This window comes from Panthera pardus, unplaced genomic scaffold, assembly GCF_024362965.1.
Source record: "Panthera pardus isolate Hobbes unplaced genomic scaffold, ASM2436296v1 HiC_scaffold_25, whole genome shotgun sequence".
In the NCBI taxonomy this organism is placed as follows: Eukaryota; Metazoa; Chordata; class Mammalia; order Carnivora; family Felidae; genus Panthera; species Panthera pardus.
Genome location: NW_026526821.1, coordinates 26,676,202 through 26,688,860, shown reverse-complemented (window position 1 = coordinate 26,688,860; position 12,659 = coordinate 26,676,202). Strand labels below are relative to the sequence as shown.

At 50.1% G+C, this 12,659-nt stretch overlaps 1 protein-coding gene across 1 annotated transcript in view; it reads left to right on the top strand.

Annotated features, from left to right (window-relative positions):
• The window catches only part of HCK (HCK proto-oncogene, Src family tyrosine kinase), a 41,382-nt gene that overhangs the window by 10,090 nt on the left and 18,633 nt on the right, over positions 1–12,659 (top strand). The window contains exons 2-5 of the mRNA XM_019458830.2: positions 5,547–5,661; positions 8,747–8,789; positions 9,140–9,239; positions 10,488–10,586. Of these exons, the coding sequence (XP_019314375.1) occupies positions 5,548–5,661; positions 8,747–8,789; positions 9,140–9,239; positions 10,488–10,586 (356 nt within the window). The 5' untranslated portion in view covers position 5,547. The remainder of the gene's footprint in view (positions 1–5,546; positions 5,662–8,746; positions 8,790–9,139; positions 9,240–10,487; positions 10,587–12,659) is intronic.

Sequence of the window (12,659 nt, the reverse complement as noted above, 5' to 3'; positions counted from 1 at the left end):
GACTATGTAGGAAAGAACTATAGCTGTCCCCTTCAGACAACTTATCCAACACCTCGCTTCATATTTGGAGAAACTGAGGCCCAGAGAGTTTGGGACTTGCCTGAGCTCACACGGTGAGCTTGTGGTAGAGGCGAAACCAGAATCCAGGGCTCCTCGGCCCCAGCCCTGACAGGCCTCTGCTTGACCCTAAAAACTCCTTGAAAACAGTCTCCCTCCCACTCCACAGGATGCCCAGGCAGTGCACTGGCCTCTCTCCTTGGGCTTCACTCTGAGCACGCAGGAGGAGTCTCTAAGGCTCCATGGCCTACATGGAGTGACCGTGGGAAGGTCCCAGGGCAAGCAAGCCGACCTTTCTCATATCCCTCCCACGTAGGGCCAACAGAAGCTGAATGGGGAAGGAGCGAGTTTCAGTTTCCAGGATTTGGGCAGTGACCTGAGGACGTGCCTTTGTCAGGGGTCAGCAGTTCTCAACTGGTCTGGGGCCAGGCAGGCCACTTCTGCTCTCAGAGCCTGGTTTTGAACCACAATTAGACAAGAATCATGTGTACAGAGGTTTTCAAAAGCCTTTCACATCCCTGTCACACAGGATGTCAGGCCAAACCTGAGAAGCAAGAGCCTCCTATTTCACAGGGCAGGAAATGAAGTTCAGGGGAAGTGACTTACCTGAGGTCACATAGGGTCAGGGGCAAAACCGGGATCCAAACCCGAGCATTCTCACCCCAGGTTCAGCCCTCACTCTACTACACTGGTGGATCTCACATCTTAGTGTGGATAAGAATCTCCTGAAGAATTGTTAGCAATGCAGATTCCGGGCCCTCATCCCCAGAGACTCTGGTTCATTCGGTCCAGATCATGGCACAGGGATATGTAAGAAGCAGTGAGGACTGTTGGGGTACCAACGGTAAAAATCCAGTTCAAACTGTCTTAGGCAATTGAGAATTTATTTGCTCACGAACTGGAAAAATCCTGAGGTTGGCAAGCTTCAGGCACAGCTGGCTTCAGGTGTTCATACATGTCTTCAGGAATCACTCTGTCTCATTGCTCGGCTCTGCTGTCCTCTGTGACGGCCTCACACTAAGACAGTCCCTCACTTTAGTTTCCTACGTCTACATCTATATCTGCCTCGACACCTGCACCTACATCTGCATCAGCAATCCTTATAGAAACAGAGTGCCTTTTTCCTAATTTTCCCAGCAAAATCCCAGGGCTAACTTTGATCGCCTCAGTCAGGGTCACTTACATACCTATAACTGAATCGACCACCGTTGGCTGCCAGGGGGACACAGAATTCTCTGATCGGCCAGACCTGTATCAAGTTGTCACTCCCTGAAGGCAAGAGTGGGGTTAGCCTCCTGAAACACCTTGCACTGAGTGGGAGAAGGCTGGCTTCTCGAGGAAAAGCCAGGTGCTGTTATCAGAAGAGGGATGGATGCCGAGATGTTCACTGCTTCTCAGCTAGAATGATCACGCAATTCATCTGGGCCTTGTTGGAGTGCACGTTCTGATTTGGGCGATGGGGCTTGAAAGTCTGTATTTCTAACAGCTCCTCTGTGCTGCTGCTGCTGCTGGTCCCCACCGTGATCACACACAGTAGCCAGGCATTCGGTTACAATTCCTTTTTTTGTTTTTGTTTTTAGTTTCTTAAACGTTCATTTATTTTTGGGAGAGAGAGAGAGAGGGAGGGAGGGAGAGAGACACAGAGCATGAGCTGGAGAGGGGCAGAGAGAGAGGGAGACACACATTCCAAAGCAGGCTGCAGGCCCCAGGCTCCAAGCTCCAGGCTGTCAGCACAGAGCCCAACGCGGGGCTCGAACCCATGAACCGTGAGATCATGACCTGAGCCAAAGTTGGAGGCTTAGCCAATTGAGCCACCCAGGTGCCCCTATATATCTTTTTGTTTTTAAGTTTATTCATCTGTCTCGAGAGAGAGAGAGAGCATGAGCAGGGGAGGGGCAAAGAGAGAGAGAGAATTCCCAAGCCGGCACCACACTGTCAGCATGGAGCCCAATGTGTGGCTCGAACTCCTAAACCATGAGACCATAACTTGAGCAGAAACCAAGAGCTGTAGGGAGGTGCTAAGCCAAGCACTGAGGGACGCAGATCTATGTAGGGCCAGCCTCTGCTGTGCTGGGATAATGGAAATGTTCTATGTCTGCGCTGTTTGATACATTAGCTTTGAGCCCAGCCACTTGGCTATTGAGCACCTGAAACATTGGCAAATCTTAACGAGGTGTGCTGAGCATGTAATATACACACTGGGATTGGAAGACTTAGAGGGAAAAACAAGTATAAAGTATCTCACTGATCATTTTTAACTTTTTTTTAACTTTTTATTTTTAAGCCTAGGCCCAACGTGGGGTTCGAACTCACAAACCTGAGATCAAGAGTTGCATGCTCTACGGACTGAGCCGGCCAGGCGCCCCTCATTGAGCATTTTTATATGGGTTACAAATCAATCATTTTTTACATATTGGAGAAAATAAATGTATCTTAAAATTAATTCACTTGTTTCTTTTTACTTGGAAAAATATGGCTGTAGAACTTTTTTTTTTGCTGTAGAACATTTTAAATTACATACATGGCTCACATTACATTTCTAGGTCTGGTGGTCACGAAAAGAACATGTCTGAGGCCATTCCACACCAGGGAGTAGAACAGTTCTCCTGATTTAGGGGGACTGTCACGTTTTATGCAAATTTGACTCTTGCCAGCATATCACTTTTTAAAAATAATATTTTATTGTGCAAAAGTTGAACTAATGGGAACTCCAGTTTAACTTCTTTTTTTTTCTTTTTTTAATGTTTATTTACTTTTGAGAGAGGGCATGAGAGGGGGAGGGGCAGAGAGAGAGGGAGACACAGAATCCAAAGCAGGCTCCAGACTGAGCCATCAGCACAGAGCCTGATGCGGGGCTTGAACTCACAAACTGTGAGATCATGGCCTGAGCCGAAGTTGGACGCTCAACCGACTGAGCCACCCAGGCGCCCCTAAAAGGTTAACTTAAGTGTTGCTGTATCTCTAAGCTTGTGGGTCAGAGGAATTGCCATGTGGTTTTGCTTTATCCCCCAGAGCACGTCCACGTTTGCTAGTAAACGGAATTGGTTATGGTCAACATTTTCTGTAGTGCTTACTGTGTGCCAAGAACCTTTACATTTATCAACTCATTCAGTACTCACCACCACCCTGTGAGGGAGAGCCCCACCATCCGGTCTCAGAGGTGACCTTGGATCATGCACGAACGTGACCTCAGAGACCCATCCCTCCGTCCCCTGTGGCTATCTTGAATATGTAAATTGACGATATAAATGAAATTCAGTAGGTACTCAGAGAAGCAGAAGGAGCTGTTCTGCATCACAGCAGTGTTCTTCCCAGAACTTTCTTATGTAATCAAAATATATGCAATGTAATATAATTGTATCCCATACAGAACCACACGCTATGCGTCTTATTTCCAGAACTGTAATGCATACGTATCACAAATCAAAGAGAGGTGTTTTAAATGCATACAAGTACATTATAAAGCAGTGATTAATTGTGATAATTTTTCAAATTAATGATCCAGCACTCCGGGAGTCTGAACCAGTTCCTTACTTTATTCACAACAGGCAGGCAAGTGAAGCAGAAACCGCTTAAGTCTTGAAGTGGTAAATTGTTGCCAGTTCCCACCAGGACAGACAAAAACATCCTTGTGATTAAAAATCTTTTTTTTTTTTTTTTAAAGTAACTCCACTGAGCCTACGAATATGGACTTTTTTCCTTAAACCACAAACATGTGTTTATTTAGCCAGATAAGTATAAGTGAGTTCTAATTGCTTTGGAAGAAATGAGTAATTGTGCAGAGATGAGGAAAACAATTACTCTCTTATGTGGATGCCTATGGCGTGTCTTCTCAGCAAATACATGTGGGCATTTTGAGAGAAGAAGTAAAACATTTCTGCCACTTTCTGTGATTAAGTTTTGACTCTGATCAGGTAAACAGGTTTTCTTTAAGTATCTTTAAATTTCATGAACCCATCAGCAAAGTCTGTCATCCTTACCTCCCAAATGTCCCCCTGAATCTGTCCATTGCTTACAGATGTCCTCGATGGTCACCACCCCAGGTCAGGCCACCATCATCTCATGCCCGGACTCCTGCAGTGGACAGGCAGGGTTCCCTGCCCTGCCTCCTACGGTCCATACGCCACCTGGCAGCCATTATTTGAAGTGCAAATGAATCCCATCATTCTCCTGCTTAAAACTTTACATGGTTTCTCATCTTTGGAATTAAATCCAGATTGCTCATTGGCTGTAAAAGATATGGCAACCTTGTGCCATACCACACTCCTCTTCTATGCCTGTGATCTCCAGCCACACTGGCCTCCTTTCAGTGCCTTATTCTCTCCAAGCACATTCCAGCCTCGGGGCCTTTGCCCTTGACGTTTCCCTCTGCCCGAAGCACCGTTTCCTTAGAGTGTTACACGACTGGCTGCTTTGTGCCGTTCAGGTCCCAGGTCTGACGTCACCTCCTCAGAGAAGCCTTCCCCGATCATCCTGTCTACAGAAGCCCTGCACTGTTTTCTGTCACATCCTTTTGAATTGTCCTCACACGTTTCACGAAATTTATCTTGTTACGTATTTGTTTGCCTGTTTTTTGTCTGTGTCTCCCATTCATCTCCAGGGTGAGCTCTTTTAAGGGCATGACCTTGCTTGTCTTATTCGTGGCTTCGAAAAATACTCAATAAATCTTTGCTGAGTAAATGTAGGAGGGAATGACCAAATAAACCCACAAGAGAAAGAAAAGAAGGAAGAAAGAAAGAGAAAGGGAGGAGAGGAGGAAGGAAACTAGTGCAAGGCAATTGTAAAATGATACTAAGGGATATATGGTGCCTTGACTATGATCATTTAGCTAGATTGTTTGAGCCATACGATGTGACCTCACCTTGGTCATTTCATATAAAATGATAATTTATTACATGATAATAGTGTGATTTCACTTTACTGTTTGCTCTGAGCCCCACGCTGGGCTGAGTATTTCCCCGCCTACATGTTTTCTCACCCTTCCAACACCCTGCGAGTAGGCTACAGTATTATTATCCCCACTTTGCCGATGAGGAACTGAGACTGGGGAGCAGGGCGAATGACAAGTGAGGTGTCAGTGGGGTGGAGGGGCCACGTGTCAGCTCAAGGCTTTCTGATCCCAGACCTGTGGTGCCTACCACCCACACTGCTCCAAGGCTCTGCATGTTGAATTTTGATGATCATCATGATTCATTCTCTGGATAAGTTCCCCGTGGCAGGGGTCCTCGGTAGCAGGACTGTGACAGCTAGTCAGCCCTGTGTGGGTATGTGGCCGACATGGACGTGGGGAAACCCAGAAGTGGCAAGGGCAGAGTGAGCTCGTGTGGCAAGGGTGGGGTGAGTGGGGCTGGTAAGGGGGGGGGGTGGGTGGAGACAGGGTAGGGGAGGGGGAGCCAGTCTGAAGGCAGGGGGCCTGGAACTCAGCATCCAAGACTCCCCTGTGTGGGACTCGGGGCAAGCTGGGCTCACTTCCCTTCTCTCTGCCGCAGGATGGGATGCATGAAGTCCAAGTTCCTCCAGGACAGAGGCAAGGTCTCAAAAACGGAGCCCAGTGCCCTGCACAGCCCCGTATATGTGCCGGATCCCACATCTGCGGGCAAACGGGTGAGTGGGGGAAGAAAGAGGAGTTCAGTAGCCTGTGGGCTGCCCCGTGCTGCCCCAAATCGCCCTCACATCCTCCTGTGTTTCCGAGGGTGAGCAGGGTGTGTTGGGGTGACATGGAGCTTACCCTTCACCAGCAGATGTAGCCCCAGCTCTCTGGGCTACATCTGCTCCGAGTACCCAGGGCAATGACGGCTCTCCCGGTCCCACTGCCCAGGCCCTGGCCTCTCAGCCTGGGCTCCAGGGACCGGGTCCTAGAGGGCACGAGAGAGGCCCCGAGCCTGGGCGGTAGCGTGAGCGGTGCTGAGAGTTGTGAGTGACCTGACCAGTAGCCCAGTTAAACTAGAGACAGTGATCATGGTACAATTGTGGTAGCAATCACCATGGTAACAATTGTGGTAACAGCAAGAGGGGTGGGAGTAGAAGGGCCAGCGCAAAAGCAGTAAATAAGAGAAGTGGTCACACTCGTAGAGGCATCTGCTTGCTTACCTTCTGCTTAAACAGAGCGTACGAGGAACCGAGCCCCGGCCCAAGGGCTATACGGTTGTCAACACCCTGAAGCCTCACGGTCACCCTAGGTCACGATTTTTATCATGCCCATTTTACAGGTGAGACGCAGAGCTTCATAACGTGCCGGAGGCCACGTGGTTAGTAAAGGGTAGAGGCGGGATTCAAACCCAGGCAGCGCAAGTTCCAACCGCTCGTGAGGCGTGGCGGTAAGGGCAGGAATAGTGGTGATCGTGGCAGCCAGTGTAGTGGGAATCTCTCGCCGCGGCTTTTTTTCCAGGAAGTAACTTCATTCGTGCCGGCCCCGCTCAGTTGGGGTTCGTCCCCGAAGCACCGAGCACCGAACGTCACGGGGCATCGTTTTTTTTAGTGCATTTTCGATGTCTTTGTCTCCCACGGATGCTAACACGCACAAACGTGTAGTCTGATTAAGTGGTCGCAGGTCACAGGGTCATGAGGGGTGTGGTCACAGAGGCGCACAGCCAGGTCACCTTGAAGTTGCTTTGTTTTGTTTTGTCCTTCTCCTTAGGGAGGGGACCCTCCCACAACAGCAGCACCACTAGCCACGTGGTTGTGATGGTAAAATAGGAGAGCGGCAATGTTGGACATGGGTGGTGCCAACAGTAACGCCACTGGCACAGGTAGGGACAGTGGTTATAGCAGCAGGAGCAGTTGTAACAACCGTTACCATTCTTGGAACACCTACCGTGTTCCGGGCAACTGGGGTGAAGTGTTTCTACACCGTTAGTCCCCATCGAAAGCTGTGAGCCAGGACTTATGCCACTTGAAAGCCACTGTAAGTGAGGATCGAAGAGGTGAAATGCCTCCCCGGGGGTCATACAGCTGGGCAGCAACAGGGCCGGGTCGCTCTCACCCCAGGGCTGGGGTTCTGTCTCCTCTGGAGTCCTGGAGTCCATGGCCTTATCTGAGATCATCTAGGGAAGCATAGCTTCTGCTTGCGGTCTCTAGAGGTGGGGGTGGACTGCTTCCTGGCCTCTCTCCTTTCTGCTTGCCCTTCCCCAGCGTGATGTCTAGAATCGGACTAATTCTGGCAATGGGCAGATGATGGAATAGTCAGTCGCCTCCCTCCCTCTGACATTTGACCTCTATTAATACAGCCTGCGACTGCATGAGCTTCTCACCAGTAATGTCCTGAACTGACATCCTAAACCCTAAGTCACTCCTAGACCTGTTCCTTCCTAACCTGTGTGGCCCTGGGCACTTTCTGTGGCTAGGGTTCCAGATTCTCTGAGTCCCTCTAGCCTGGCACCCGTGGGAGGCCGAGGGTTTTCTCCCACTAGTTTTTGGTTGTCTCCTGAGCATCAGGTTTAAGGGATGCTATTATCAGCCTTTCGTTGTTCTCTTGCAGAGCATTAGTTCAGTGATGAGTTAGTAAGTGTTCTTCAGACAGAGGGTTCCTAGGCCAAATCAGTTTATAAAATACTGGGTAAAACAGGGTCCTTTCTGGGGCACCTGGGTGGCTCAGTCGGTTGGGTGTCCGACTTCGGCTCGGGTCACGGTCTCATGGTTTGTGGGTTCAGGCCCGTGTCAGGGTCTGTGCTGACAGCTCGGGGCCTGGAGCCTGCTTCTGATTCTGTGTCTCCCTCCCCTCAGCTCCTCCCCTGCTTACACTCTGTCTCTCTCTCAAAAATAAATGAAGATTAAAAAAATTTTTTTAAAGACACAGGGTCCTTTCTTGTGGAAGTCCTCAGAGCTTTCATGAATCTTAATGTGCTTTGTGAATCTCCCCCCAAAAAGACATACTTGTCATCGTTTCCCACACCTGTTTCTGTAAGTTCACTTATGTGTGCAACACACAAATACATTCCCCTTGAAAAGAAAAATCATCCAGCCCCAGTTAAAGCTACAGTTTCTTCTCATCAATGGCCCCCCTCCCCAGAGGCATCAACTGTTGTCAGTTTGGTATGGACCCTTGCAAACCTTTTTCTATGAATTTACACTCACACGCATACAGTAACATGTGCACAGAACATATTTAGGATGTGTGTGTATGTGTTCTTTATATATGTATCATGTTTATCCTTCTGAAGAACTAGCTTTGTTCACTCAACAATGTATCTTTAAGGTCTATTTGCTCCAGGAATGAAGTCCCAGCCCCCTTCCCCCCCTCCCCCCCCCCCCCCCCCCCCGCCTCCACCGCCGCAGCTAAGGGCTGCTCAGAGCACCACAGTGGATGCCAGTTCCCTCTGGAGGAACAGTTTCTTTCATAATTATAATGGAGCCTTTACGCATGGGACATACTGGAAGACCTACAGTTTCTTCAAATGTATCATAGAAAACACTGATCTGGACCAACCCCTCACCATATGTCAAGGTGGGGGGAACAGGCCAGTGTCCCCCAGTATGCCCAAGGCCAAGGCCACAACCCAAGCCACCTGGATCTTTGTGGTGCCTCTAATGCGCGGTGTGACCTCACATCGGTTCCCAGCCCTCTCAGGTCCTCCTCCCATGACACACAGGGCTGAGATGAGATGCTCTCGGGTATCCTTTTGGACACAGACCTCCTGTGGCTCCCCACACACTATTGGATTCATCCCCTTCTCCCATCTCTTCCCCGCAGCGGCCTGACAACAACAACGACAACCCACCAGGGTCGACGGAGGGTAAGTATTGGGCAGACGAGTGGCGGAGTCTTATGTAAAGGATTAGGTTAGGTTCTCAGTCAGAGCTTAAGGCCCAAATCCCAAACCGTCAAAACCACGCTTGCAAATCCTTTCAGTTGCTCCCAAAGTACTTTGTACAGGCTATTTTGTTTCTATTACACTGTCTAACACAGACAAAACACCATTAGCTTTAAACTCCAGAATCCCGCCCCACATGGCAAGATGCTTATACCATGAGACAGATCCCTCAGTGGCTCCGGGGCTGGGTGCTGGTTGTTGGGATGGGAAACACCCAGGACTGTGGCGGTGCTCTGATAAAGCCTCACCATCCCGTGTCTCTCTCCCTGCAGGTCCTGACGACATCACTGTGATTGCCCTGTATGATTACAAGGCCATTCACCATGAAGACCTCAGTTTCCAGAAGGGAGATAAAATGGTGATCCTGGAAGAGTGAGTTTCCCACTCCTAAGACATAGCTACCTCCAACACTCAATGTGCTCTCCTCTGTGCTTCAATAAAGAGCCTGATAGACTATCTTTAAAAAAAAAAAAATGTCTATTTAGGGGCACCTGGGTGGCTCAGTTGGTTAATCTTCCGACTCTTGGTTTTGGCTCACGTCATGGTCTTGCAGTTTCATGAGTTTGAACCCCACGTCTGGCTCTGCACTGACAGCAAGGAGCCTGCTTGGGATTTTCTCTCTTTCTCTCTCTCTCTCTCTCCCTCTCTCCCTCCCTGACTTGCACTGTCTTTGTGTCTCTCAAAATAAACTAATAACAATTTTAAAAATACATTTATTTATTTATTTATTTATTTTTGAGAGACAGTGTGGGCGGGCAGGGGAGGGGCGGAGAGAGAGGGAGACAAAGAATCCAAAGCAGGCTCTGCGCAGAGATCAACGCGGGACTCAAACTCACAAACCATAAGATTGTGACTTGAGCCCGAGCTGGACGCTTAACCGACTGAGCCATCAAGGCACCCCAACAGGCTATCTTAAAGTAGGGAGTAAATGGCTGATGAGAACCTCATCATAATAGAGGAGAAAGGGTTTGCTCTTAATCTGGACGAAAGCCACCAAAGAGGGCCTTGTGTACTTACTAGGGGTGCACATCCAGGCGACAGTGAACAGGCGAAAGGCTTTCTCAAGGAGGCTTTCCTTGGGCTCCTGTAATTAAGGTACAGGTTTATCTATGGACCAGACCTGCTGAGGTACGTTTGCATTCAGGAATCCCCAGATCTCAGAGTTTGCTACCTCCAATCCCCAATACTCTTCACCATAAGGTAGGGGGGTGACTGTGTCACTGTGAGATGGGGCTCAAGAATGGGAGTGCTTGTCCTTGGTCAGACCACTCTGGTTCTCGGCCCACAATGAGTCCACCATGGGCACAGGGCCCCATACCCTGAGTAGGGACCCCTGCAAGTCCTGGGGAAAAGAGTGAGGCCAGAGACCTAGGGCTGTGGGCTGTGAAATGCAGGGATAGGGCTTGATTCCAGACCCTTGGACGCACAGTGGGGACTGTTGTAAAGATCCCTACCCTAATCATGGAGTGCGTGCTGGGGACTGGGACAGTAGCGGCCTTGCCCCTTACCCTATCAGCTTCCTGGGGTTGGGGGTGTATTCTAGGCCAAGGCTGGGGGGCCCAAGAGGTCCGGGGGGATTCCCTCTGCTCCCTGACTCCTTTGCTCCCTCGTGTCCCTCAGGTCTGGGGAGTGGTGGAGGGCTCGGTCCCTGGCCACAGGGAAAGAAGGCTACATTCCCAGCAACTACGTCGCCCGAGTTGACTCCCTGGAGACAGAGGAGTAAGTATTCCGTTTTTCCTGCCCTACAGAAGGCAGTGTGGGCTCTATCAGGTTTGTTCCTGCCTCAGGGCTTTTGCACTCTCTATCTCCCCTCTCTGACACTCTTCCTAGGGATCTTGGCTTGCCTGGCTCCTTCTCACCCTTCCTGTCCGAAAGAGGCCTTCCTTGACCATCCTGTCTAACGTGGATCCCTCCGGGCCTCTGTCTCTCACGGAGACCTGTTTTATTCCCTTCTGAACACTCCTCGCTAGCAAAAACAATCCTGTTTCTGTGGTTGCTCACACGTTCACTGCCTGCCTCCCCCTCCCCACAGGGGCCTTGCCTGTCTGTGACTGCATCCTGGGCACAGGCTGGCATGCAGTAGGTACTCGATACGTGTTGGTTGAAGTACATGGCCTGTGCCAAAGAGGGTCTTCTGAGAGACGAGCCAGCCCACGCTTGTTCAGTCACCCTTCATTTGGTTCATTCGATAAATACGCACCTGCACGTCACCAACCCTGTGCGGGACCGGGGACTGCAGGAACCAGGAAGACACAGCCCTGCCCTCAAAGAGCTCCCTGTGACCCAGCGTGCTTGGCTGCAGGCTCTTCTTTGCGTCTGTCTTGACTCTGAAAATATAGATGGTTATACGTCATTCATGCACCCAGCAGCCCCGTTCCAGGGACACTAGGTGACTCAGACAGGGTTTTTCCCTGGAGACGTTCACGGCGTGGTGGGTGGGACCGGCGAGTAAAAAGATGGCCATGCTACAGGGCGACGAAAGGGTCCAGTTCAGGACGAGCCATTCAAAAAGTTAAGACACGGCAGTCCCTACGGTTTTCTCTCCTCTGCCTCCTCCCTCTGGCTAGATGGTGTTGACGGTTTGAAATGCTGACCAGTTAAAAATGACGATGTTTGGGCTCTTTTTCCCCATCTTAAAGTCATGCTCTTGTTAGTGCATATGAAACCTCTTTGCCTTGTGAAGTCTCCCTTCTTGTGGCCGTGAGGAAGGCCCCTCTCCTACCACGGACTCTTCTGTCCTGGACCACCCCCCAGCACACCTCCTGCCTGCTGCAGCTGGGTCTTGCTTCCTTCTTCCTCCTTCTAGGCTTTCTCTTGGCACATCCAATGCTCTGCTCCCGGACTCCAAGATCTGAACACTCACCGAATCCCTGCACCACACCCCCCAGCAGCCTTGGAGGAGGCATGGCTGGTGGTACTCCTCAAGGTCAACACGCTTGCCAAGTGGGAAAGGCAGGGTGCAGACAGCATGTATGATGGGTTATCATTTGCAAACAAGGGCGATAACCTAAATGGTGGTTCTCAAACTTGAGTGCATCAGCATCACGCGGAGGGCTGGTTAAAATGCTGGTTTCTGATTCAGAACCTGGTATTTCCAGCAAGTTCTCAGGTGGGGCTGCTGCTTGTGTCCAGGTTCTCACCTTGAGAACCACTGACCTAAATAGACACAGCAGTCTTGCAGACTGCACTCACAGGTTCTTGAACCTGTATCAAGAAACTGCTAACAGAGGGTGCCTTTGGGGAGGGCCTTCCCGGCATTGGAAAGCAGAGGGGGAGGGGATCTGACTTCCTCTCCCTCCTTGAAATAAACAATGCTGTAAATGTTTCAAAATGCAAATGGAGGGGAAGGACATAGAAGAGAGTAAAAAGTCTCCCTTGCCCCCTTGTTCCCCCACCAGCCACTTCCCCTCCCCAGAAGCAAGCAGTTTTCTTATGAGTCTTCCCAAATGCTTCCTACCGTGTAAGAAAAATACATACAGCTCCCATTGTTTTACACAAGTGGAAGGTACCACGCCTGCTGTTCTGCACCTTTTGTTCAGATCCTTTCACAGCTGCAGTGTCCATTGTGTAGACGCCCTACCGCCCCCTGTCAGTGGTCATCAAAACTGCTTCCAGTCTTGTGCTATAATGACTCTCCGTGTGTATATGTCATTTCTTCCTCATGCAAGATCCCCTGAGATAACTTCCCCGGTGGGGGGGGGGGGGGGGCAGGGGGAGGGGGTTGCCAGGGAGACAGCTCTTACCGTGTACCCTGTTCCGTTGCTTGAAAATTTTACCACGGCAGGACTCACT